We start from the raw sequence: 27,918 nt of genomic DNA, 5'->3' as shown, positions 1-27,918 counted from the left end.
CTTGGAAGAGGAATTATGAGGTCTAATCTAGCAGACACATTTTGCTAATAAAAAGGAAATATCCAGTTTTCCTGAGCTGTTTTGAAAAACTGTCCTCTTTCCCCCTTCTGCCCACTGCATACAAATCTTAATGTGAAGAAATGAGACTTCTTGAATTAATGAATTTTAGGCTGTGTCTAGACTACATGGCTCCATCGACAGAGCCATGTAGATGAGGGTTATAGGCAAAGGGAAATGAAGCGGCGATTTAAATAATCGCCGCTTCCTTTAAATTTACATGGCTGCCGCGCTGAGCCGACAAACAGCTGATCAGCTGTTTGTCGGCTCAGCGCGCTAGTCTGGACGCTCCCCTGCCGACATCAAAGCCCTTTGTCAGCAGCCCCGTTATTCCTCGTGGGATGAGGTTTACCGGGGCTGCCGACAAAGGGCTTTGATGTCGGCAGGGGAGCGTCCAGACTAGCGCGCTGAGCCGACAAACAGCTGATCAGCTGTTTGTCGGCTCAGCACGGCAGCCATGTAAATTTAAATGAAGCGGCGATTATTTAAATTGCCGCTTCATTTCCCTTTGCCCAATAAACAAATCTACATGGCTCCGTCGACGGAGCCATGTAGTGTAGACGTACCCTTAGAAAATAGCTAAATGAAGTTATTTTCAAATTATTGCAAAGACAAGATCATAGTTCAATATAACCTAATAAAATACATATTAGACAAAAATGTTGAGATCATTAGATTGATACCTGAGGTGAAGTCTTGCTTTCAGTAAAGCTTCCATTAACTTCAATGGGGGCAAGTTTTCATCCCTGATCATTAAAGAGGGATATTTGAGCAGATAAATATGCAAGACCTTTTGAAATAATGGAGTCTCTCACTACCAATTGTGCTGAACATGAAATATTCTGTTGAAGGACAGGATGCAAGTTATTTTCCCTTCTTTTTTACCTTAAATATCAGTAACATCAAAACAAACCTTTTATTGGGGGACCTGCTACATGTCTGTGCATATTTATTGTAGACCTTCATATGTTAACGTGTGGTGGCAAATCTTTGACAAAGCCATTCTTTTATCAGCATTTATAAAAAGACGAAACTGACTAAAAATGCCTTCTCTATTTCAGTTGCTCAGCTTTCACTCTTGACTTTTCTGATATCTAGTTCTTCCGTTATCAAGATGTTTTAGGGCAGTCAACCCCTAAACCTACAAAACAGGCAGGAAAAATATCCTTGAATAAGAATCAAAAAACAAAAAGGCTTTGTCCCCTCTGCAGTAATACCATATTCTTATTATTTTAAGGTGCCTTATTATTGGTTCATTCCTTTGTGTTAAAAAAAATCCTAGAACCTCTTTAGTTTTTCAAATTACGTAACTGACACAAATCACATAGTTTAGTTATTTACAACCTTAATAACTAAATAGTTAAGATAGAGTTAAAGGAAAAAAACCCTAAGAATAATGCACTCAAAAAATGCACAGTTGAAAGGCAAAAAATTCAAAGCTACAATAACAAAAAGTACAAAAATACACAGTTTAAATTACAAAAAGTCCCTGAACTTTGCCATCTTTTTATTCTCTCCAAGGACATCCCTCAAGTCCATATGAAAGCAGATACAAAGAAACTTTGGTAAGCATATTCTGACAACTTTCCAAGTCCATTTTATTTGTGGTTTGTCCATGGAATCAAGCAATTCTGAAGTACATTACAGCATTGGTTTTGTATATTCATAAAAGCAATTCCCCAACCCCCCACTACATTCCTAACATAAAAGCAACCTATTTTTTCATCCAACCTTTGAGTTTCCTAGTTCCAAGTACAGCAGAGATGTGCCTATGCAAACCTTACATAAGCACAAGACTTAGATTTGAAAGCCCATATACTTTCCAAGAATTAACAGCTATCCTGAATGTGATAAATTCTGGTAAAGAGATATAAAAGCCTTCTTCATACTCCACTAAATTTTTAAAGAAGGCAGGAGTAGTTGTCATGAAAGTTCTTTCAGATACTTAGCTGAGGATCTCTTGGCAGGGACCTTGAGGAAGGTTGAAGGAGATATTGCCTTCCTCTGATGTGAGAGAAGCAGGTCACTTGTTAGAATCAAATAATCCATCTTCTGTTATCAGAGGCCTTAGGCACTGGCACACCTTGGTCCTATCTGTTCTCCACCATCTGTGGCACACACAACAGTTTGGTTTCCTATAAGCTAGTTCCAATTGGGCTTGGTGTGGGGCTAGTTGGATAGCATTAAAGGCCTAATGTACAAGAGATCAGACTAGAACATCTGGTAGTCCCTTCAAGTCTTAAACTCTATAACTATACTTCATTCTTAGCAACAGCTGAACTGTTTCTGCTGAAACTTAGTCTGTGTCTACCCTACAATGATAAGCTTTGACCTATGTTAGGTCCACTTTAAATGACCACATTAGTTACTACAGTCACTCACGTCCACACAGCCCTCCATCTATCATTGAGATGTGTCCTTGCCAGGAATGCTTCCACTAACTAAAAATGGGCAATGGAGGAAAGTGGGACAGAGCCAAGGTGCTCCAATCCACACTGCTCCCCATGGAGAGACCAGCTGCCCCCCTGGGCTTCTCACCTCTACAATCCTAGCCAGGAAGGTGGTAGCCATTCTAGGCTTCTTGCCTCTGATGAGATCTGTGCTGGGAGTCTGGGCTGGTAGTCACGCTCCCAGTGCAGAGCAGGAAGCCACGACACCATACAGCAGTGTTTCTTAAACTTTTAAAGACCAAGAAACACCAAACAATTTTTTTTATGAGGAATACCAAGGATTTTTAGTTGAGCACAAAAAAGGGGGGGGGGTCAGGGGGAAAAAGCGTTGGGGGAAGAGAGGGGGAGTTATTGAGGTAAAAGAAGGTCATCTGCTCCTTTAAGAGCAGCCATTTTTAACTCTGTTGTTCTCCATGGCACAGTGGTGTACCACGGAACAGAGTTTAAGAAACACTGCCATACAAGGTAGCAGGGCTCCCATTGGGAAGACCAGGCAGCATCTTGCATAGGAGACCAGAAGCCAGGTTTCTTGTCAATTTCATGGCTCCAGCGGAGACCTGAAACTAACAAAATTAAACAACCAACAACCATGAAAGGAATACAGCGTCTTCACTGCATTGCTCGAACTATACCGACGTAGGCCCTACACCTCTCAATGTCATTTTATTATGCTGGCAAAGCAGAGGAGTTACGTCAGCAGCACAAGCATTTCAGTATGTACACCTCGACTATTTTATTTTTTGACAAAAGCTGATTTTTGTTAGCAAAATTGTGTAGTGTAGACAAAGCCTAAGGAATTTAGCCAGAAGCATGGTTCTAAAAGTTTTCCATACTTGGTATGGAAAAATTCAGTCCAAACAGTTACAGCAGTTATAAGCAACTGAAAAGTAGAATCTTGTAAATCAAAGTGCTAGACCACCTTTACTATGGGTAGTCCTGCTTGATCTGCATATTGTAAGTCTAGAGGTAGCCTTATGACAGGTAAACTTCCCTGAATATGAAAGCAGCAAAAATTGAAGGGAAAACAATAGCCCAAATACGCAGTGACAAATATCAATCTACCTAAGAAAAATAAGATGCTGAGTTTAATCCACACGGAAACCTGGTTTTATTTAAAACTACTGTGTCCCAATGAGGCTATGACTCTCTCTCTTCCAAGTCTTTTTTCTAAGTTTACTTCCTTCCATCAGGCCTGTAACTGTAGCATTACCTCCCAGATAAGCTAACAGGGTCAAGATTACATGAGCATGAAAGATGAGCTACATCATCCCTCAATAGTCATTAAGCCCTTTCAAGTCCATGTTATAAGAATATCGGTGAGGAATCTTTAAAAGTTGCTGTGCATCCTATACTTGTTGGGAGACTTTATTTATCCACAAGGGCTGTTAATATAGCACTGTTCAAAAGCACAGATTTCACTTAAAGTGTATTAGAGAGTTATTCATATCCTTCCCAGATTGAAGTCATCTTCTTTTGAAGAAATAAAGGCAGCTAGTCTTGAGCAATAAATAATTTACATTTAACTTTCTTGATTAGAGAGATAAATTTCTTTAAACTTAGCACCTGTAAAACCAATATCTGATTAAACTATAAAGCAATGAATATGGAAAGAAATCTGATACTAAATTGGCACACAGAGATGCAAAAGATTTAAATAGAAAAGTTCGTGTGAAGGCTGTCAATAGGCTCTATATTTAGGCATTACATTTGATGAACGTATATTCTAATACTAAAAAAATCCAAGTTTAAGGATTAGAAAGGTCACTTATTTTAAGAATAGTGATAGAGATGTAGCCGTGTTAGTCTGGTGTAGCTGAAACAAAATACAGGACTATGTAGCATAGTCCCGTATTTTATTTTAAGAATTAGAGCCCAAAAATTCCACTTGATAAACCAGTAGTTCCTTAATTTAGACCAAATTCAGTTGCTCAGGTTTTTTGTACAGTCCTCCACGCCAAATTAAAAAAAAGAAATGTGGGTTTGGTTGGGGTTTTTTTGCTTCAAGTGCAAAACTGTTCCATGTTCTCTTTTTCAAAATTATTAACTTCTTGCTAGATCGAAGAGCAAATTTTGCAACATCTATTGTGCACTGTAAATATATTGCTAATATTTATGTCAAATACCTCACAGATCCTCCACTCAATTCAAGTTTATTCCCCTTAAAAGAAATCTCATGCAACATACTTACAGCTCTAGGAGACCTTGATAAAATATAAAATAAAGAAATAATAGAGGTGACCAAGGATGAATCCTTGTGAACATAATAACCAATTCACCAACCTATCCTATACTGTACAGACATTCCCTTAATGTATAATGGAAAGACATTTTTATTAAATTGATATTACACTGAACCAGGCCAATGTTTTTATTGCTATTTTCCTTGGGGAAGCACAAGACAACACATTACAAAGAAGCTCAAAGCATTGTGACAGGCTCACTGGACCTTTAAGAAGAGCTGGCCATAGCCTTACCTATGATGAATCAGCCACTTCTCATCCTCCCCAGCTGATGTAGATCAGATGGGTTGGTTTTGTTACCAGACCCAGCTGGAAAGCATCAGCTGATGCCCATGAAAGGCTGAGACACCTCAACTTGGAAGATTGTCTCCTGTGATTATCCCTGAAGGGAGAAGGTGACAACAGAGAGAGGCTCCTACAGCAAGCCCTGGAAAGAGCCAAGGCCAATAGCCTAAGGTAGACTGTAAATAAGAATGCAGCCTGTTAAAATCGCACACACCCCCCAACAACTTGGGAGCAGGACTCCAAGAACAAAGCCCTGAGGGTCAATGGCTTAGATAGGAGCTGTACCTCCAAGAAGGAATCTCTATAGAAAAATTAGGATGGAAGACCCTGCTTTGTTATGTTTCCTTTAGTAACACTGTATAAGTTCATTTTCTGGACCTTACTTGATGGTGCTAAGGCAGACAGTAAGCCACAATGAGGTGCTAAGGCGGTTGATCCTAATACAACCTTTATAGCTATTTTTTTATTAGAACTATGTGTTACTCAAACACAGCAATGGATTACAGATATCCAAACAAACTTAAGGCTCAGTCTGATCTTGATTAAGTTGTCTACAATTTCAACTTTAACATAAGTTTCACGTGTTTACATTTTGCAGTGTATATATTACAGGTTATCTTACATGTAGCATCTGGTTTTCAATGAAGTCCAAACTGTCTCCCTGGAGGGCTGAAGAGCAAATACAATTATTGCTAGTTTTTAGAGCCCGTATACACTGGAAAAATCTCATTAAATCTTCTAATGACAGCAGCCTCCTCGTCCCCTGTCATCCCTAGCACAGAGACCCTATAGTTTCCCCCAAGACTTGCAGCTGATATATTCTTGGACCTGCTTCCAATTTTTCCACTGTAACAGCCATTCTATTTTCCACGAGGAGACAGCTTCATTTGGATCTAAATTGAAGTCAACAAAACTTTTCTTTCCACCATGCAATATTTGACTTTTCTTTATATTCTGAGAAGGTCACAGAAAGCTATCAGGAAATTCTCAACAATACAGAACAAGTGTGTATGTTACATAGGAAGTATGTATATCTATTTTACTGTCCATACTTAATTTTAAATAATTTTGTTCTTCAGAAACAAGGAGTTGCTTTTTTTGCAAAATAAAGCTTGCCTTGCTGTTTGTAATCTCACTATTTTCAAATCAGGAAAAATTTTTCCTTGATTCAGTTTATAAGTACAACCTAGTACATTACTTTCAAAAACTACTCACATCAAATTCTGATATAAGATTACAATAAAGCTTTCTAAAATGTAGTTATGCAATCATGGAATTCTAAATGTTGCTAAACTACACTGTGTGTTAGGGATGTGAAGGACTAGATGATTATCCAATAAGCAAATGCTTATCGAATACCGTTAATTAGCTAATATAGCCTGTGGGTTGTCTACCAAGCACTCCCCCTGCGGGGTATATATGTCCATGTGTTATGCAATTTGATTTTTACTCATATTAATGGTATCACGTTGTAGTAATATTTTAAAAGACTCGTTTCCTATTTCAAACAATGCACCAATATCGAAATAGTAAATGACTCTACCGGTAATGTTGATTATATAATTATGTTGTACATTTCAGCAAAATTTTTCAAATTTTAAAGAGGATATAATAACAAGACAACAAGATCAACATAATAAAATCAGCATCTTCGATTTAATAATTTAATAAGAGCGGCAATGTTGTTGTGTTTACTAAAATCTTAAAATGGCTGCCATAGACATAATTTTAGAATATGGACTTCTATAGCGCAGTACATCAATGTCAATAATATTTTTTAAAAGTGATAAAAATGGTGTTACGGTAATTAGAATTTGTGAACTTTTATAGCACCAAATAAAAGTTATAACGTTACTTACTGTAAAGCTACTAAATAAATAAATGTTAATACAGGCAGTCCCCGGGTTACGTACAAGATAGGGACTGTAGGTTTGTTCTTAAGTTGAATCTGTATGTAAGTCAGAACTGGCGTCCAGATTCAGCCGCTGCTGAAACTGATCAGTTTCAACAGCGGCTGAATCTGGACGCCAGTTCCGACTTACATACAGATTCAACTTAAGAACCCCAGGCATCCCCAAGTCAGCTGTTGCTGAAACTGATCAGCGGCTGATTCCAGGAAGCCCAGGGCAGGGGCTTCCTGTAGTCAGCCACTGGTCAGTTTCAGCAGCAGCTGACTTGGGGACACCTGGGGCAGAGCAGGTGGGGTGCTGCTGGGTTGGTCCAGTAGCGCTGCCACTCCTCGGCGCTATTGGACCAACCCAGCAACACTCCAGCTGCTCTGCCCCAGGTGTCCTGATTCAGCCGCTGCTGAAACTGATCAGCCGCTGCTGAATCAGGACCCCTGGGGCCGAGCAGGTGGGGTGCTGCCGGGTTGGTCCAGTAGCGCCAAGGAGCGGTGCTGCGGGACCAACCGGCAGCGCCCCACCTGCTCTACCACAGGCCTGGGGCTTTGCTCCACATCTCCCTGGTCTGCTGGGGGAGGGGGGGGGCACTAGCTGCGCCCCCCCCCCCCCCAGCAGACCGGGGACTCGGGGAGCAAAGCCGCAGCGGCGGCGGGGTGCCGTGCCTCTGAGGCTTTGCTCTGGCAAAGCCTCAGAGGCGCGGGACCCCTCCGCCTCCCGGCTTTGCTCCCGGTGTCCCTGGTCTGCTGGAGACGGTCGCCAGCAGACCAGGGGCACCTGGAGCAGTTTTTCTCGCCTCGGAGGTCGAGGTGGCGGGACCACTGCGCTCTGGGCGGTCCCGCTGCCTGCGAGCTCCGGGGCGAGAAAGCCCCGTTCGTAAGTGTGGATCCGACATAAGTCGGGGACTGCCTGTACATATGATATTGCAGCTTTAAAAAAAAATCCAACCTGCGGGTTATGTATGTCTGTGGGTATTCTAATATATTTTTTACATACAACAGAAAAACTGCGGGTAATACTTGAGTGTGTGTTATACTTCAATGTGTGCTATATTCGCTAATTTACGGTAGTCAACAAGTCTCTTCTCCCCTCCGCTGCTGCCTCTAGCACATAAGAGGCCATGGGCAGGAAGGGGGGGAAAAAAAGAGAAGAGAGGGTACTTTAAAGAGGCAGCACCACTTGAAGCCTGGGGCCAGAACCCAGGCTCCACGCGGCACTGCCGCTTTGAAAAGCTGCGTGCAGCCCCGGGGCCAGCTGGGGTGGCCTGAGGCTGCATGCGGCATTTCAAAGCGGCAGTGACATATGGAGCCAGGGATCAGCTGGGAACTCCCCAGCTGGCCAAGGGCTCCATAGGTGCTTTCGCCTTTGAAGTGTAGCAAAAGCCATAGGGTAATTGCTATACAGGCAGTCCCCGGGTTACGTACAAGATAGGGAATGTAGGTTTGTTCTTAAGTTGAATTTGTATGCAAGTCGGAACTGGTACATATTGTAGGGGAAACTCTAGCCAAACATTTCTCCAGAGCTCAGTTTTATTCTCCCACACCTCACTTCCCTCAGTCCTTTATTCTCAAGCTGAGGTGTCTGCTGAGAAAAGCTACTCCGCGTTTCCCTGGTCTGCTGAGGGGAAGCAGCTAGTGTGGGGTTGCCTCACCCAGTTTGTAAGTAGGGATCCGATGTAAGTCGGATCCATGTAACCCGGGGACTACCTGTACTTCAAAGCTGGAGGCACCCTACTGACTAATCCAATAATCGATGCAAAATGTCAATGCACAATTGACTAATCGACTACACCCAGTCCCCGAGTTGCGAACCGTCGAGTTATGACCGTTCGCATTTATGACCAAAGCTCCCATGGAGCCGTCGCAAAGGCGGTCCCCAAGTTACAAATGCAACCCATGCTTACAAACAGCGTAGTCGCTATGCAACTCCATGGGATCAGAGTTACAAACAAATCAAGTTACGGCCAAGTGTTTGGTCCATAACTCATTCGTAACTCGGGGAGAGGTTGTAATCAATTAGTCAATTAAATTCTATAAAACAGTATTGGGTAAGTACATAATACAAATTCAAGTATTGGATAGCACTAAACTTCAAAACTAAGTTTGTCTCAAGTAAAAAGGACCAGGAAGACTGTTTTAATGTACTTTTTTAAAGACTGCCAAGGCTTTTATTTATTTTTAAAGCCCTACCCTGGAAAAATTAGTTTCTTGAGATTTTCAGGTAATATCACAAAGTGGACTTTGCCTACATCATGTTACTACCCTGCTACTAATAAAGCTTTGCTGAACACTTGTCCAAAATAAAATTTTTTGGTTTATTCCAACACAATCAACCTGTAAAAACATCCAGAATAAGCCATGGTTATTTTTAAAAAACAAAAATCAAGTTAACAGCTGTTTGACAGGATAGTCTAGTTATACCTGTAACTGGCAGATTACTTACTACCTGAGCAGATTTCTCCCCACTCTGACATAAATCTAAATTACTATATTTTGGTACTGTTTAGCAGTAGCAATGTGTTAATGGTTAAAAACATTAATCATTAAAACTAACAATTTTTTAGCAGCTACACAGTTATTAAAAAAGTCCCACAGTGGGAGGGAGGTTGTATGTAGATGTTTGCTTTAACTGATAAACCTAGGCTACCCACCAACATTTTGATGAGTAAGTTCACGTTGCAGCTACCCACCAACACTTCCTACATTAGTTCCTTTTTAAATCATTTACTCAGACATTTATAATAATGATAGGCGCCTGATTATTTTTGGTGCATCTGTCTCTGACAGGAAAAGAGTATGAGCATTCTAGACCAAGTTTTTTTTTTTTTTTTTTTTTAATTTTTACCATGTTTGCATATTCTGTAAAATGGAGTAGTTGTGACTAACCTAGGTTACCTATATTTTATAAGAGCATAACAGTTTTCAGAATGGAGAGAGGTGTCCCTCAGAGGTCCGTAAATGGGGCCAATCCTATTCAACATATTTATAAATGATTTGGAAAAAGGGTAAACAGTGAGATGGCAAAATTTGCAGATGATACTCAACTGCTCAAGATAGTTAAAACCAAAGCACACTGTAAAGAGCCTCGGAAGGATCTCACAAAACTAGGAGATGGGGCAATAAAATGGCAAATGACTTTTAATGTCCATAAATGCAAAGTAACGCACACTGGAAAACACAATCCCAACTATACATACAAAGTGATGCAACTAAATTAATTATTACCACTCAAGAGTCATTGTAGATATTTATCTGAAAACATCCACTCAATGTGCAACAGCAGCCAAAAAAACCAACAGAACGTTAGGAATCATTATAAAAGGGAGAGAGAATAAGACAGGGTACGTCTACACAGCAGCATTATATCAGAATAAGCGGCGTTATTCCGAAATAACATAGTGCACGTCTACACTACAAGAATTTATTTTGAAATAATGTTGAGCTGGAGGACTTCTCACTCCAAATCGTGGTAACCCTTATTTCATGAAGAATAAGTGAAGTTGAAGGAAGAGTGTTCTTCCTTCAACTTCCTGCCGTGTAGACGGCGCAAAAAGCTGTATTAAGCTATTTTATCTTAAGCTATGCAATTGATGTAGCTGAAGTTGTGTAGCTTAATCCGACTTCAGCACTGCTATGTAGACGTATCTACAAAGAATACCTTATTGCCCCTCTGTAAATCCACGGTACACCCACATTTTGAATTCTGCATACAGATGGGGTCACCTCATCTCAAAAAAAGATATCTTAGCATTGGAAAACGTTCGGAAAAGAGCAGCAAAAATTATTAGGGATTTGGAACAGGTCTCAAAAAAAAGATTGGGACTTTTCATCTTAGAAAAAGAGGAGACTGAGGAGGGATATGATAGAGGTATATAAAAACATGACTGATGTGGAAAAAGCGAACAAGGAAAAGTTATGTACTTGTTCCATAACATAAGAACTACGGGTCACCAAACAAAATTAATAGGTGGCAGGTTTAAAACAAACAAAAGGAAGCTTTTCTTCATGCAGCACACAGTCAACCTCTGGAACTCCTTGTCAGAGGATGTTGTGAAGACTAGGACCTTAACAGTGTTCAAAAAAACCTAGAGAAATTCATGGAGGATAGGTCCATCATTGCTTATTTGCTAGGATGGGTAGGATTGGTGTCCCTACCGTCTTTTTGTCAGTGGCTGGGACTGAGCAACAGGGGTGGGATCACTTGATGATTACCTGTTCTATTCATTCCCTCTGGGGGCACCTAGCATTGGCCATAGTCAGAAGTCAGGACACTGAGCTAGATGACCCAATATAGCCATTCCTATGTGCTTACGTTAGTTGTCACTTTCTTTACCTTAATGCTTTCTCCAAACATAGCATAAACTTTTGCTTTAAATAATATTTGCTTAAAAACAAAAGCAGTCCGGGAAAGGAAAATAAATTAATTTCAGAAGCAGAGATGTTTGTGTGTGGTCAACTAACCGAAAAACCTCATCTTCTCAACTACACGCATTTCCCCTCCTTGCTGCCTCTGTATCAGAGGCAGCAAGGGTCGGGGAGCAGGAACCAGGGCTGGGGGGGGAAGCCATCTTAAAATACGCTTCTCCCCAGCACTGGCTCCACAATGCCATCTGCTCCTCCCCATGCTGTTGCCTATATCAGAGGCAACAGCGGGGAGCAGGGGAGAGTGCTATGAAGCAGCCTCTGTCTGCAGCAGGCCCAATCACCCCAGGGACAGAGGCTGCTCAATATCCCATGGAGTAGCCTCTGTCCATGGCAAACATGGGCCCATTGCAGGGAAAAATTGCTAAGCTCCCTGTGGACAGAGGCTGTTCTGCATCCCGCAGAGCAGCCTCTGTCCGTACTGAGCTCAGATGCCCAATGGACAGGGCCTGCTACCACCCCGTGCTGCTGCCTCTGTATCAGAGATAGCAGCATGGGAAGCAGGCAGCCAGTCTGTGCGGGGAGCTGGTTTTTAAACTGGCTTCCCTCGCGGACCAGCCCCCCGCTTATGCAATGACCCAAAATGTACTACAGTCATAGCAGCATACCCACCACAGGACTCTGTTTGGAAGTGACTTTAGAATGAGATCAACCTGTATTTTCTGGGGAGAAATGCATCATGAAGAACAAAAAGTTACATAAAACCATTCATTTTTGGAGAAAACAGAAGCTTTCCTTATCCCTGCAGTTTTATTTGGGGTGCAAGGATGATGCTACTAGTACAATGTATACTTAAAGAGAAAAACATGAACCAGGAGCCAGCAATCTGCAGTTTAGCCAGGTTTCCCAAGAAATGGTGGGGGGGGGGGGAATATGCAAGTTTTAAGTTACTGGTGTGCCACCTGCCTCTCACATTGGTGGTTATTTGGAGCATGTAACATCAAAAGTTTGTCGTTTTGAAAAATTTTAATTTTCATCCACAGAAGCATCTAATTTCAACAGCTTCAAAAGATAAATTGAACAAAATGTAGTTTTGTTTCACTGTCATTAAACTGGGAGCACAAATAAATACAAACAATTTCACACCCTTAATTTAGCCTACTTTAACCCCAGCTAGCAAGCACAGTGCAGCTGTTTGCCCATACAGATTCTGTTTGCAGGTTTAATGTGTTATAGACTTCTAAACCCCAAATTGTGGCACTTAATTGGACTGAGATGGTTAAATGACCTAAACTACAAGTATGAGTAATTATGGAAACAAAACTGCACCCACAAACTTAAAAGCCTCACTAGACCAATTGAACAGATGGTACTTAAGTTCCAATTAAGCAGAAACTTTAGGCACCTACATAATTCTACAGATTTCAGTGGGATCACACATGCAAAAAAATTAATCATTTGCTTGCATCTTTGCAGGATAAGGGCCTAATACTCATGTAAATCACCATATTGCTGAAAAATTCACCCATACGTGATCTCTAATGCAAGACATCTGGTATCAGCTATTGAGTGCTTTTAATGTTTTATTAGGAGGTATAAAAATCAGAACATATTTGAGCAATATGTATCAAGTAGTGACTATTAAAGAACAATGGAGTTCATACTTATGAACTGTAGGAATAATTCATGTTTCAAACAATTTTCCAGTTTTTTTTTAAACTACCTTACCTGAAAATTATACTAGTTTGCAAAAATGACATAAGATGTTACATAGGAAAAAGTCACTCATCTGTCAACAGAATACTCAATTATCTAAACATGTTTTCCCCCCTTCTTTGTTTTAAGAGCCAAGATATCTGTAATAGATTGGGAGGGGAGGGGAGAAAACCCCATTCTGTTTATTTGCTTTTAGCAGCCCTTGGATAGTTTTTCACTGTATCCCCTTCACTTTCTTTTGAGAGGGTCTGTTAAAAGCATTTTTCTTATGTATTTTCTTAAAATATACAACTGCAACTGCAAAAAAATAACAAATAGGGAGATTCCGGACAAATCTAGTAACTGAAGCTACTTTACAATAAAAGTTTCAAAGTTACCCATGTATTGCAAAACCCTGCAGCAAACAGTGGGGTCTTTTACAAGAATGTATTAGTCTAATTACAATACAAGCATGATTGTGCTTTTGAAGCTATCAGTAAACTGTGTAATTTTTATACTTTAGGTAATACAACTCATCTTTATTACCAAGGTTTTAAAATGTTATTTAAAACTGTCTTATCACAAATTTGTATTCACCATATAACCACCATTTTTATATTATCACGGCTTTAAAAGACCAGGCACAAATTTTATTTTATATTTAAAATATGTACAGGACTTTATGGAAATTCAGGTTTATTTTGTTAAGAAATGAGTCCGTCTAGAAATATCCTGAGTCTAACTTCCCTGCAACGTTTAGGACAAAAGGTAACTTGTACAAAAATACAAGCATCTAAAAACCACAGCTCACCGTGTGAGATTAACAGTGGGAGGCAAGCTTTTTCTGGTAATTTAGGAAACGTTAAACTGAAACAAGGAAAACAGTTTACTCAAAATCCTCTAACACTGGTAGGAAACAGCAGTTAGGCCAAAACAAGTGCTACAAGTGGAGCACGTATTTTCTCTGGATAAATTAGAATATTATACTACAAGTGCAGTGTTCACCAGCTTAAAGTAAAATATGCCTCACAGGAAGAGCAAACTCAACTCACCCCCAAGGTTATAAAAACATTCATTTTCTTTTCCCCTCAGCCCAACCTGCAGTCAGGAATGAAGGATTTTGAATTTCACTAACTCGCTGGGTCAAAACTAATAATTTAATCCCCAATTACTCAGAAAAGGGACTGTAATCTTGAGTAACTAGCTGGGTTAATCCTTCATCAAGCAGCAAATTGTAACTGAGCTGTAGGACGTCTGTTTACATCAAAACGAATATGGACTCTATGCATGCTGCGGGGACTGAAAGGATTTGTGGGTGGGTTACATCTCCTCACTACCTGGAAAATATAGTGAGAAAAGCGAAAGGAGAACAGTTCGAGAGGACTAAAGAAACCAGTAGGTGAACTCGGGGCTCAGAGATCCGGGAAAGGAAGAAGAGGACAGACAAACCTGAGCTGTAGATTGGAGCGGGGAGAAGTGGGGCAGGCTAGGGCGAACTCGGAGTTGGGAAACGTGGTTAGTAGCTCAGCAGTGAGCGGATTTTTAGTGCAGCACCTATAGCCCTTTACTGGAGTGTATCGGGCTGTACCTTTGAGCTGGGGCAGAGGCAAAAGCTCCACCTGGCTGCTCTGACTGCGGAACTGCGAGGAGCCCTGCGAGCGCTTCTGCCTCTGAGCCTTGCGCACCGATTTCCGTGTGAAGCCATCCACCTTCTCCGCTGCAGAGATGGCCGCCGACATGGCTGGGCGGTGAAGAGGGGGGCGCCGCTCCCCAGCCGCATATATCAAAGCGGTGGAGGAGAAGGACGGGAGAAGGAGCCAAGATCCCCAGACCAACAGGGGATCCCCACAGCAAGCAGGCAGGTCCCCCCACGCTCCTCCTGCGAGCGGCCCACTCCTGTTCCGGCTCCTTGACAGATCCTAGCTTATCCAAGACCTGGGAGACTCCTCAGTCCGGACCGCGGCGTTCCCAAATTCCTGCTTCGCTCGTAACTTCCTCCCTGAGGAGCCGGCTCCCGAAACTTTCCCTTGCGGAGCCGCAAGAAGGGCACGGACGCTACACGCGAAACTTTCCGGTGGACCCGAACGAGCCACCAGAGCTGCTAGCGACAGCCGGGCTCGCCTGTGCTCTCTTGTCCTCAGCCGGGCTCGCCTCTGCCGGTGTGCGCGGAGCTCGCTGTCATGGGCCGAAGAAGCACGTTCCCCGCTCCTTCCTCAGCTGCCGCCGGGCACCCCCTGCGCCTCCGCTGTCATCCTGCCTCCTCGCGGCCCGGCCAGCTCACACCGCGGTCACTAGAGTGTCTCCGTGTCCTCCCGAGGCGGCGGCAGCAGCAGCTACAGCCCGGCCGCGCCGAGAAACCCCCAGAACCGGCGAGGTATAGTCCGCTGAACTTGCCAGAGCCGAGCCGAGGAAGGGGGAGGGGAAAGAGGCGGGCCATGGATTGGCGGGGGGTGGTTAGGATGGCAGTTGCTGCACATGCGTCAATGATTGATGGCAGAAGGGCAACAAATGAAAAGACTGAGATGGCGGAACATCTCTGGGTGGGGTGACCGATAGCGCGCGACCTCCGGCCAAGTGATTGACAACAGGACTGGCCAACAAAAGGTGGGGAAGTGGGTGGGATGGCTTGTGCTGAGCCTCAGAGTGATAGGAAGTGAGTAATATGAGGCGGGCTGGGCGGGAGCCAATCCAGAGTGGGGAACTGTGCGAAGGCGGGATTTTGCATTTGTAAGGCTCGGTCCCTCTTGAAGAAGGGGTGGGTGTCCTGGTGGGGGCGAGTCTGTCAGACCAGCCTGGTGGTAGGCTGCTCATAAGGTTGGGGAGGGGCTTTTAGAAGGTGGGTGGGCAGAGCCCGCCCACCATCCCATGATTTCAAATAGGCCCTAGGGAGAGTGAAGCCGAGGAGGCGCGTGCGTCGCTCCCCTCCCTGCAGTGCCCTGCGCCCGGTGTCAGGCACTTGCTGCTAACGCCCAGCCTCGTGCCGGCTGCAAGGATCGTGCCCGGCGTGTCAGCTGTCTCAGGTTGGATCTGTGCCAAGTCCCAGGCTCTCTGGGGTGTGCTTAGCACGTCGCTCAGTGCTGGCGAGGGAGCGCTAATAATGGCCGTGGTATGTCGTGCGGTGTCACAAAGAGAGCAGCGCACGAACAGATTTCTGCCCGTTGAAATTGCTGAGCTTCAAATATAAACACGTCCCTTAGGATAATTTTAAAAGGAATCCAGGACCTCCGGCATCAGCTGCAGGTGCTGCTCATATACTGATTGAGTTACTAAAACAGATTTTGCCCATGGCAAGTATGAAGGATTCAATGAGTTGTGTATGTAGGTGTTATTGTTGACTGGCCCCAGCATCAGGTGTTTTCAGGTGCCTCTCTGTTCTACTAATACTTGATCTAACGAAGATTCACTGTTTCTTGTGCCGTGCTTTTTTTTAAGCCTTACATAATGACTGTGACTTTAGTTCAGTGATCACCAACCAGTAGATGGGGATCTACCTGTGGATCTTGGAGCCTTTGACACGTGATCGTGACAGGTTTGGCCAGGAGGCTATCAAGTTCCTGCACTTGATCTGCCCCTCTCAACACTGCCATGCTGCTCTTGCCCTCTGCTTGGGAGGTGCCTTCCCTCCACCCTGTACCCCATTTCCACAGACCAGAGTGGGGCAGGGATGGAGAGAGTTTGCTGGCTGCTTTTGGGAGTGGTACAGGGCCAGGGTGGGGTGAGCCTGCATTAGCCCTGGCACCAACACCCAGAAGCCACTTGTGGTAAGTGGGCCCAGCTGGAGCCAGCATTCTGAACCTGGGTGCCAGTCCTGAACCCCTTCTACACTCCAAACCTCTGCCCCCAGAGTGATAAAAGTGAGGGAGAATGGAGTGAGCAGGGGCAAGCCTCAGAGAAGGGACAGGAAGGAGGTGGGACAAGGGTCTTTGGGATTGAGATATATCCTGGATTGCACTTAAATTCAAAAAGTGATCTCATGCTTAAAAAGGTTGGAGACCACTGCTTTAATTGATGACCACTACTTACAAGTCTGTATTAACGGTAGGCCCTTAGACAACCTAGCCCCTTGAAATTAGTTGCTGAACATGCTTGCCTGACATTGTAAAGTGCTCAAGGCTTTAGTCTGAGTCACACATAAGCTTAAGGACACTGCTAGTCTACTGATGTTACTGAAATTCCTGATATGCTTGAATGCTTGGCTCACCTAGTAAGAGACAGTGGCTGGCCTGAAGATCTTATGATTTATAGGTAAGACAAAGGGTGGGAGAAAGAATGCATAATTTTCCTTTTGCAGATGGAGACCTAAGGATAAGGGATTAAGTAATTTGCCTAATGTCACACAGGAAGTCAGTGACAAGCTAGAAACTGAATCCCAGTCATGTCCTAATCACAAAATCTACACACTTCTCAAGAAGTAAAAATTCTCTGTAATTTGCATTCTAGGAGTTGAACCTGGGCTTCTCAGACCAGAAACAGAAATCCTAACTGCTAGACCACTTGGAAGATGGAGTGTGTGGGTATGTACAATATACACTCGTGTTAAAATTTGATTCCACTTCTCTCCCACATAGATGGTTTCAACAAAAGTACTGGAGACACTTGACATTGCATCACAATCTACATTACATCTTATTTAGAAAATACCGGACATTTCTGTTTTCTCATTTATATTTTCTCAATTTGTTTCCGGAACAGAAAGCTCAAATACCGGACTGTCTGGTTAAAAACCGGATACCTGGCAACCCTACCCACATACATACATACACATTGCCTCACATTTGAGCCATAAACTTTTCTTAACATATCTTAACTCATGTTCATGTAAATATAGAAGATGGATTGGCTATATATAGGCATATGTTTTTTTCTTATTTTTGTGTTTCAGCTCTGATTTAATGAAGAATTTAAGCACCTGCTTAACTTTAAACATGTGTTAAAGTACCAGTTCAATAGGACTTATGTGTGACATGTTTAAGTGCTTTGCTTAATTGTTTAACTGTTTTCATACATGCAGTTCATAACATCAAAACAAAGATTAGGTGATACACTTCCATACTTTTGACATACATCTAAAATTACTGTATTCCACGTGGACTGCTGCCATTTATACATTACCAGATTTTATTATATCATGTCTGTTTTCGTAAAGGACTCAAAAGCAAAAATGAAATCTGTAACTTTAAAAGGCCTGTCCCACATTTCTCCCAACATACATTGTGTCCGTATCATTCCTTTTTTCTTGTTACTTAAAATGCATTCAGAAGTAGAATTATAAAAGCAATAAGCAGTATTGCCAGTGCCAACTGTTTGTACAAAATCATGAGTTTGTACAAAATAGTATGAATTTTTTTAAAATAGCAAGTTTGGATTCCTTTGATTTGACCTCCTAAGTTTCAGAATCTTAAAAGTATTCCTGCTTCATGTTTCAAGTTATCCTCCATAACAAAAGCTAGAAGCTTATTTTTTAAAAAGATAGTTGAGATTCTTATGTAATAAGAAGGAGCTGGGTCCTAAAAATCATGAGACTTGGGACCTCTTAATTACCCTTGCAAGCTAAATTCTGAGAGATGTATTTTTGCCACTTGATAAGGATATGCCTATTGGATAGAACATCAGACCGGGATTCAGGAAACCTGGGTTTGGTTTGTGGCTTGGCCATTGGTCTGCTGGGTGGTTCTGGGCAAGTCAGTTCCCTCTCTGTTACTCAGTTTCTCCATCTGTAAAATAGGAATAACAATACTGACTTCCTTTGAAAAGGGCTTTAAGGTCAATGGATGAAAAGCACTAAGTAGGTGGCAGATGGTATTGTTATTTATTATAATCAGTCAGTTTGGATTCTCCTGCATACAAACACATTCCTTGTGGCTGGTTAAGTAAAAATTATTGAAGTTACAGAAGATTTCACATTCATGTTAGGGCTGGTCTACACAAGGAAATATACCAATATAATTCTTGCAGTGTAATTATACTGATATAGTAATCCTAGGAAATTTTCTGTGTAAACAAGACCTTAGTCATGGTGGTGAAAGCAGCAATGCTTGTTTCTGCCACAGTAAAATATGATGTTATAGCAAAGACTACCTCCGACATGATGCTTAATCTGTAAAAGATCCCAGTATTTCTATCTTGCTATGTGGGGATGTAACGCTCTTTCCAATGGACCTGATACCCCAAACACTAGGCACAGAGCATGCAGCAAATTCACATAATCCTTCCCAGTGAACATGTGAGCCAGTTTGTGTTTCAGTCTGTACATTGTTTTTTTGTTTTGCAGGCTTTACTTGAACATAATTCATGTGACTGTGCTATTTATGGAGGAGTAAATATTGCCGGGGGTCTGTTTAAAAAGGCCAATGACCTGGATTTTTTTTCCGTTTGAATTCTCTCCACTAGTCAGACATGTTTAACTACTGATTTTTCCCTTCTTGGAACAATACTAACTAAAAAGGGGAAAGAAAGCCTCATTTTGTAAATGGCTAATTAAGCAGTCTGCTTCCCTTTCATTTCTGGAAACAGATCATTCTAGTCATGAATTACCAATGAATGTATCTATGTAGTATTAATTTGACTTCTAACAGCTCACAGCTTTCACAATATTTTTGTAATTCAGGTTCATAATTCTGGCTTTATAATTTATTTATTATTTATTTATTATTATTTTACAAACCATAATGTTTATAGAAATGTTTTAATGAATTAAAATCATTAAATTGAAACAGATGCTTTGAGTGGGTGGAGATTTAACTGTTCTCCCCATTACATTTGCATTCAGTAGTACAGTATTGTACTAATGCATAAGAACCTAAATGTGAAAATGTCTAGCAAATATACAAGTCGAGGTTCACTGTCCAGAGTAAGTGATGTCAAAATACATAGATAACTTAAGTGCTGGGAATAGTTAGCATATCTTATTTTTAAACGATGTGCCCAGCACATCTGTGGAGTACATAACACTCTTAAGAGTATAAAATTAGTTGATCAAAGTCAAACTGTAACAGACTAAAACCTGTCAGCTATGCTATAAATAGTCTCCTCTATCTCCCTTTATCCAAAAGCCTGAGAGAAGTTGAAGTTTGTGTCCTGAAAGTCAACAGACCTGTGTTCTGTCAGAACAACGAGGAAATTATTTCCAGATGAAGGGCCTTCTTCCACTGAAAACAATGTAACCATGGACTGAGGTGGAGATGGATATAGGAGACAGACTTGTTGAGAGTCTCTGGGTTAGGTTAAAAGGGGTAAAAAATAGAGGTGTACTACAGACCACCTATCCAGGCGGATGAGGCTTTTTTTAAACAACTAACAAAATCATCCAATGTACAGGATTTGGTGATGATGGGGGATTTCAACTACTCAGACACATGTTGGAAACTAACACAGCAGGGCACACATTATCCAATAAGTTCTTGGACTGCATTGGATAAAAAACATTTTATTTCAGAAGGTTGAGAGAGAGCTTGTCAGGGGGAAAGCTGTTCTTGATTTGGTTTTTAAACAAATAGGGTATGTCTACACTACCACCCTAGTTCGAACTAGGGTGGTAATGTAGGCAACCGGAGTTGCAAATGAAGCCCGGGATTTGGATTTCCCGGGCTTCATTTGCATCTCGCCAGGCGCCGCCATTTTTAAATGTCCGCTAGTGCGGACTCCGTGCCGCACGGCTACACTTGCGGGCTTCATTTGCAACTCCAGTTGCCTACATTACCACCCTAGTTCGAACTAGTGTAGACATACCCATAGGGTTGAAATTTTGGAAGTGGAAGGCAACTTGGGTGAAAGTAATCGTGAAATCATAGAGTTAATGATTCTGAGAAATGGTAGAAGGGAGAACAGCAAAATAGAGACCATGGATTTCAGGAAGGCAGATTTTAGTAAACAAAGCTGGTAAGTAAGGTCCCATGGGAAGCAAGACTAAGAGGAAAAACAACTTGAAGAGAGTTGGCAGTTTATTAAAAGGACATTATTAAGGGCCTAAAAGCAAACAGTTCCACCGCATAGGAAAGATAGAAAGTATGGGAGGAGACCACCTTGGATCAACCCGGAGATCTTATACAATCTAAACATTTAAAAAAAGAGTCATATAAAAAGTGGAAATGAGGTCCAATTACAAAGGATGAATATAAGCAACTAACACAGGTATGCAAGGGCAAGATTAGAAAGGCAAAGGCACAAAATGAGCTAAATCTAGCTGGAGACATAAAGGGTAATAAGAAGATGTTCTCCAAGTATATTAGAAGCAAGAGGAAGACCAAGGACAGAGTAGGCTCATTGCTCAGCGAAGAGGGAGAAACAATAACAGGAACCTTGGAAATGGCAGAGTTGCTTAATGACTTTTTTGTTTTGGTTTTCATCAAGAAGATGTAGGGTGACAAAATGCCTAACAATAGCCAATGCTAGTGGAAATGGGGTAGGTTTAGAAGTTAAAATAAAAAAAGAAAAAGTTAAAAATTACTTAGAAAAGTTAGTCACCAGGGCCTGATGAAATGCATCCTAGAATACTCAAGGAGCTGATGGAGGTATTTGAGCCTTTAACTGTCATCTTTGAAAAATCATGGAAATCGGGAGAGATTCCAGAAGACTGGAAAAGGACAAATACAGTGCCCATCTATAAAAAGGGAAATAAGAACAATCCAGGAAATTACAGACCAGTCAGTTTAACTTCTGTACCAGGGAAGATAATGGAGCAAGCAAATAAGGAATCCACCTGCAAACATCTGGAGGATAATAAGGTGATAGGTAACAGCCAGCCTGGATTTATAAAGAACAAATCATGTCAAACCAATCTAATAGCTTCCTTTGATAGGATATCAAGCCTTGTGGATAAGGAAGAAGCAGTGGATATGCAAACATGATTCTGGAATGCATTAACTGGAGTATGGTAAGCAAGACACAAGAAGACATTCTTCCACTCTACTTTGCACTGATTAGGCCCCAATTGGACTATTGTGTCCAATTCTAGGAACCACAATTCAAGAAAGATGTGGAGACATTGGGGAAGGTCCAGAGAAGAGCAACAAAAATTATTAAAGGTCTAGAAAACCTGATTTATGAGGGAAAACTGAAAGAATTTGACTTCTTTAGTTTAGAAAAGAGAAGACTGAGAGGGGACATTATAGCAGGTTTCAACTATCTAAAAGGATGTCACAAGGAGGAAGAAGAAAAATTGTTCTCCTTGGCCTCTGAGGATAGGACAAGAAGCAATGGGTTTAAACTGCAGCAAGGGAAGTTTAGGCTGGACATTAGGAAAAACTTCCTGTCAGGAATAAATTGCCTAGGGATGTTGTGGAATCTGGAGATATTTAAGAGCAGGTTGGATAGACATCTATCAGGGATGATCTAGACTGTGCTTGGTCCTGCTGTGAGGGCAGGGGACTGGATTCGATGACCTCTCGAGGTCCCTTCCAGTTCTAGTGTTCTATGACTTTATAAGTGTTCAGATCTAAACCTTGTCTATGTAAAGGTTATACGGTAGAGCTTATATTGATATAAGTAAACCAATGTAACCTCACCAATTGAAGGATCTCACTGACTGCTGCGTGTACACTATTTAAGCCACTTTACCTTGGAAGCTTTGCATCCACACTAGGGATGTTAAATATCAGTTAATTAAATAGTTGACTATCCCCATGAATTCTTATTGGTTACTTGACTGTTCTATAGTCCCCGGGGCAGGGCCAGCAGCCAGTGTGTTCCAGCCTCACTCCTGAGGAGACCCCGGCCCCTCCACACTGATACAGAGGCAGCAGCATGGGGTGCAGGTGGGAGCTGGTCCACGAGGGGAGCTGATTTAAAAATCAGCTCCCCTTGCAGACCGGCTACCTGTTGTCCTGTGCTGTTGCCTCTGATACAGAGGCAGCAGTGCAAGGTGGAGGCAGCCCCTGTCCAGAGGGGGTGTGAACTCCCAGACCCAGTGTGAGCTGGAACTGAGCTGGGCTGCCTGTCTGCCCTGTTCCTAATACACTTTAAATGCAGAGCTTCAGCGGCGGCAGCTCCTGGACCTGGCACAAGTCAGGACTGAGCGGGGCTGCTGGCCAGCCTGCTAAAATATTTACAGGCGGGGGAGGGGGGGGGGAAATGTGTAGTCTATAGCATTAATCAATAAGCTTTTGCTTATTGGTTAATCAATTACACAATTACATCCCTAATCTACAATGCCCAGTACTGTATTGTTAAGGTATCGATTTATAAATTAAAATCTGCCTTAGGTTGAAACAAAAGGATGGTGAGGGGGGCAGGAGGGAGCCGGTACATGCGTGAAGCTGGCTTTCAAGATGGCTGCCCACACATATCCGCTCCCAAGGCGTGGCTTGCCCCCCCCCCCCCCCCCCCCGCGCTGCTGCCTCTCTATCAGAGGCATGGAGGTGAGGGGCGGGCAGGAGCCGATATGCACAGGGAGCTCTTTTAAGCTGTCTCTCTGTGCGTGGCAGCTCCATGGAACCACCTGCACCCTGCTTGCTGCCTCCGACAGAGGCAGTGGGGGGGGGGACCAGGAGCCAATATTTGGGGGAAACTGGCTTAGAAGCTGGCTCCCCACATGCACAGGCTCCATGGAGCCGCCTGCCCTCCCACGCAGCTGCCTCTATCAGAGGCAGCAATGTGGGGGGGGTTACAGGGGAGGCTGCTCCATGGGATTCCAGCCCCTCCCACACGTACAGGGACTGCTGCTGCCCCATGTTGCTGCCTCCTGATGGGCAGTAGTGCAGGGTGGCAGGGGGCTCCCTGGGTGTGAGGCTGGGAGCACACTGCCAGCCCCAGGAACTATCCAGTTGTCGTGTAATTGCTAAAATTTGATGGGTAACACAATTATTTAATTAATCAACATCTAACATCCCTTGTATAGGGATTATTTTTAACCAGTGTTCCTTTTTTCTTAGTTACTAAATTCACACATACTATATTAGTGAGGGATGGGCAACAATGGCTTGAGCCAAACTTAGAGGAAACATTGGGGAATGAGCACTGCTATGCAAGTTTCCTCACACACAGCTCTGCCACTATTCCTCAGTCCGACAAGACCAAGGTCAGGTCTATAATTACTCCAAGATTGATGCTCCAGAGGCCAATCTTCTGGTGTTCAATTTAGTGGGTCTAGTAAGGAGCCACTAAATTGACCACTGATGATGCCCCCATCAATCCTGGTATTTCACAGGATCATGAGCGGTAAGGGAAATTGTCAGGAGAGTTTTTTGTTGACCTCCCACAGTGGAGACGCCCCAGAAATTCGAGTGAAGGTATGTAGACTCTGTAGTGGGGTGACTGTCCCACACTGATCAGAAGGTGTTAAAGCAGGCAGGAGGGAGCCTGTGCACAGCTCTCGCCAATTAGGTTGAGGCTTTTTAGTAGCCAGTCAGGGTGTGGCTTGCTGGGGCAGCCTTGTATTTAAGGAGCTACTCAACAGAGATTAGTTATGACCTGACCAGGGAAGGTGTAGGATTTGGTTTCCAGAGAAGCACCTTTGGGAGAGCTGTGCTGGGCAGGTTTCAGGGGACTAGAGAGGGAAGCTCCTGTCTGATACCTGCCAGGCTGCTGGCCTTGCCACTAGGGCCAGGAGGGCGCAAAGGACCACAGGGGAAGTGGCCCAGGGAACTACAGGCAGTAGAGGAAAGTATAGGAGGGAAGGACATGGCTGCTGCCAGAGGGTCCCTGGATTGGGACCCAGAGTAGTGGGCGGACCTAGAAGGACTATGGCTTGCCCCTGAAGTGAGAGGCTAGAGTAAGGCTTCAGTTGGCCATGGTGGCAGATGCTAGATGAAGCACTACAGATTACCCCGGGAGGACAAAAAAACAACTGGAGTGGGCACTGCTGGAGGGCAATGGCCTGAAGAGGACGCCGTATTCTGGAAGTGACGTGGGTCCAGAGCAAGAGCATAGAGCAAAGTTGGGCAAGACACTGCCAGAAGAGGATGCCCTGCTGAGTAATTACTAATTCCGTAGAATAACTATCAGGAGACACCGCAACGGGGAGCCTTGCACCATGTTACATACTCAAACTACTCTATTCTCGTTGTTGGAGTTGTGTATCTTAGGTCAACTTTCTCACATAATGTAGACCTGGCCCACAAGACAGTGACAGAACTGTACCTGAAGAAGCTTCCTTTTATACTCCTGGATATCTCCTTAGCAGAGGCAGCTAATTAGGGTATGTCTACACAGCAGTGTTATTTCAGAATAAGGGTATGTCTACACTAGCCCCTAGTTCGAACTAGGGAGGCTAATGAGGGCAACTGAAATTGCAAATGAAGTGCGGGATTTAAATAGCCCACGCTTCATTAGCATGTTCCTGGGCAGTCGCCATTTTGGAAATTGACTAGCCCGGAATAACTGCCCGTGTCCACACGCGGCAGTGAAACGGGAGTTCGAAGTAAAGCCCTTAATTCAAATTAGTTGTTAAGCCTCATTCCAGGAGGAATAATAGCTAATTCGAGTTAGGGCTTTAACTCGAATTAGCTATTATTCCTCCTGGAATGAGGCTTAACAACTAATTTGAATTAAGGGCTTTACTTCGAACTCCCGTTTCACTGCCATGTGTAGACGCGGGGTGGGCAGTTATTCCGGGCTAGTCAATTTCCAAAATGGCAACCGTCCGGGAACATACTAATGAAGCGCAGGACCTTTAAATCCCGTGCTTTATCTGCAATTTCGGCCTCTCTAGTTCGAACTAGGGGGCTAGTGTAGACATACCCAAGTGATTTTTTTTTTCTGAAATAATATAGTCTGTCTACAATACAAACAGTTATTTTGACATAATGTCTAAAAATGTTGAGCTGGAGGACTTCTAACTTCCATCTCCTGTAACCCTCATTGTATGAAGAGTAAGGGAAGTTGGAGGAAGAGTGCTCTTTCTCGGACTTCCTGATGTGTAGACAGCACCAAAAGCTGAAATAAGCTATTTTGACTTAAGCTACACAATTAACATAGCTCAAGTTGCATAGCTTATTTCAGCCTTAGCTCTGCTGTGTAGACATGCCCTTAGAGAGTTGTTGAGAGAAATATTAGGCGCCACTAATGAAAATGATGAAATGTCTGAGTAAAAACATACAAGACAAATTGTTTTCCCCAGTTTCCCCTCTCAAACAGAAAGTAGGAATAAGAAATCCTCCAGAAAAGTGTTTATTTTCCGGAGAATCACGTCTAGACTGGCGCTTTTCTCCGGCTTATCCCCAAGCCGGAAAAAAGCGGCAGCCATGTTAATGCAAATGCCGCGGGGGATATTTAAATCCCCCGCGGATTTGCCTATTCCAAAGTGTCTAATCTACATCCCTTTTCCGGAAAAGGGGTGCACTGTAGACACAGCCAAATAGTTCCACTGAAGTCGAGAGTTACAGTAATATAAAATTGATGTAAATAAGATGAGAATCCAGCCACTGAGAACCAACTTCTCTAATATGTAAGAGACCATCCATTATAAAAAAAAAAAATGTATTGAGCACCCCAGCCTGCAGTTTCTGAGCTTAAAAACAGATCTCTGTTTTAAACAATTGTAATGTTTTTTAGTTCTCGTAAAAAAGAGTTGGCTTGACAGTACTGGAGAATATAACAGGTAGTTCTGTGTCACGTTGGCGACTAACAAATATATATCTGTATATATCAAGCTCATCTGAATAAGTGGGTTTTTCCCACAAATGCTCGTGATACTATATATATATTTGTTCGACTATAAGGTGCCTCAGGACTGCTCCAGGGGTGTCATTTATGCAGGGCTAGGAGGGGCAGTAGCCCCCCTCCTGAGTTTGAACCCCTGGATTTCATGCTTGAGGTCTGCTTAAAGGTGCATGCCGATGCTGACATTGTCCCGATTTTTCTGGACATTTCACTACTTGAAGTAGACACCAGCTTGTGGGAAGAAGCAAGCTCCTTGCAGGGTGCAGCAGCCTGCTCTCCCTCCCTCTCCATGGTGCCGGTCCCCAAAGGGCTGACGGGAGTTAGAAGGGCAGGAGCCAGGACAGCAGAGGAGGGTGAAGGGTAGGGGACAGCAGGCACCAGGGGAGCAGATGGGGTGAGGGGTGGGTGGGAGACATGGCAGCAGAGGGAAAAGGGAGAGGTTTATAAGATATTTATTAATAACTTGGATGCTACAGTGACACACATTCGAACAAGCCACATGAACTCAATACTGGTGCACAACACAAAATTCACTCCGTTCATGGGAGGAAAATCTTAGAGGGAACACTTCTCCCAGCCTCTCCCCCTGAGTTAATTCAGTACAAATTGGGTTAATGCAATTGCAGGATAGTTGCATGGGGAGTTCTGTGGGGGCTAAGCCCATCCCCATTAGTAGGAGGATGTGGGAGGAGTTCTTAGAGGGGTCACATGACACCTTTTACTTCTAGTCATGTGTCCATCTTGACCCTGGGAGTACTACCTGCAGGGATGGGACTTCTTCAGGCAGGAAGTGTGGCTAACAGGGATCAGGAGGTGTGGCTAATGGGGATCAGAGGGCATGGCTAATGTGTCCCTAATTTTGGTTCAGAAACTATGGCCACCATATGCATGCCCTGACTCCAGAGGCAGTTCTTAAATGCAACAGTTTGGACTGTTTGCAGCTTTGCCTTTGGGGTAGGGAGTTTGTTATAAAAAGAGGGAGGATCAGGTTGATTAAGAATAACAAAAGGATAGGTTGTTAGATCACTATGAAAACATTGCCGGGTACTCCACTTAAAAGATGGGGGTCAAGTGTAGAAACGACTGTTGTGCTGCAGGAATCTGCATTTGGAACTGTGATGTAGTGTGGGTACCTTGCTGGTTGCTAGGCTTGGGCTGTGGGAGACGCTTACTGGCTGCTGTCTGTACCACGGCCCAGCCGAGTAGCTGATGGGACAGGGAGGTAACCTGTTCTACCGGTTACCTCCCAGAGAGAGGAACAAAGGAAAGTGGAATGCGGCTCCTGGCTGGGGAGCAAGGCTGGAAGGGATGGTTAGTTAGTCGCTGTCTGGGA

At 43.2% G+C, this 27,918-nt stretch overlaps 2 protein-coding genes across 15 annotated transcripts in view; one reads left to right on the top strand and one right to left on the bottom strand.

Annotated features, from left to right (window-relative positions):
- Positions 1-15,478, bottom strand: part of PPP2R5A (protein phosphatase 2 regulatory subunit B'alpha) — a 120,878-nt gene extending 105,400 nt beyond the window's left edge. Inside the window, exon 1 of one of the 2 annotated variants that reach the window (XM_075925151.2) lies at positions 14,578-15,478. In XM_075925151.2, coding sequence (XP_075781266.1) covers positions 14,578-14,728 — 151 coding nt within the window. In that variant the 5' untranslated portion in view covers positions 14,729-15,478. The remainder of the gene's footprint in view (positions 1-14,577) is intronic. The other variant, XM_006135173.3, reaches the window with a different exon arrangement.
- LOC142828014 (uncharacterized) overlaps positions 15,455-27,918 on the top strand; it is a 96,906-nt gene continuing 84,442 nt past the window's right edge. For 3 of the 13 annotated variants that reach the window (XR_016349256.1, XR_016349253.1, XM_075925155.2), the window contains exons 1-2: positions 15,455-15,593; positions 17,430-17,503. Coding sequence is in view for 3 of the 13 variants with exons in the window: in XM_075925155.2 (XP_075781270.2) it covers positions 17,491-17,503 (13 nt within the window). In the remaining 10 variants the exon portion in view is untranslated. Of the gene's footprint in view, positions 15,594-15,623; positions 16,230-17,429; positions 17,504-20,041; positions 25,230-27,918 lie in introns of those variants that run through there. The other 10 variants (XR_016349255.1, XR_016349252.1, XR_012902911.2 and 7 more) reach the window with 10 other exon arrangements.

Source organism: Pelodiscus sinensis, chromosome 3 (assembly GCF_052426305.1).
Source record: "Pelodiscus sinensis isolate ZL-2025 chromosome 3, ASM5242630v1, whole genome shotgun sequence".
Classification (NCBI taxonomy): domain Eukaryota; kingdom Metazoa; phylum Chordata; order Testudines; family Trionychidae; genus Pelodiscus; species Pelodiscus sinensis.
The sequence above is the reverse complement of the archived record's forward strand: the minus strand, read 5'-3'. Positions and strand labels throughout refer to the sequence as shown.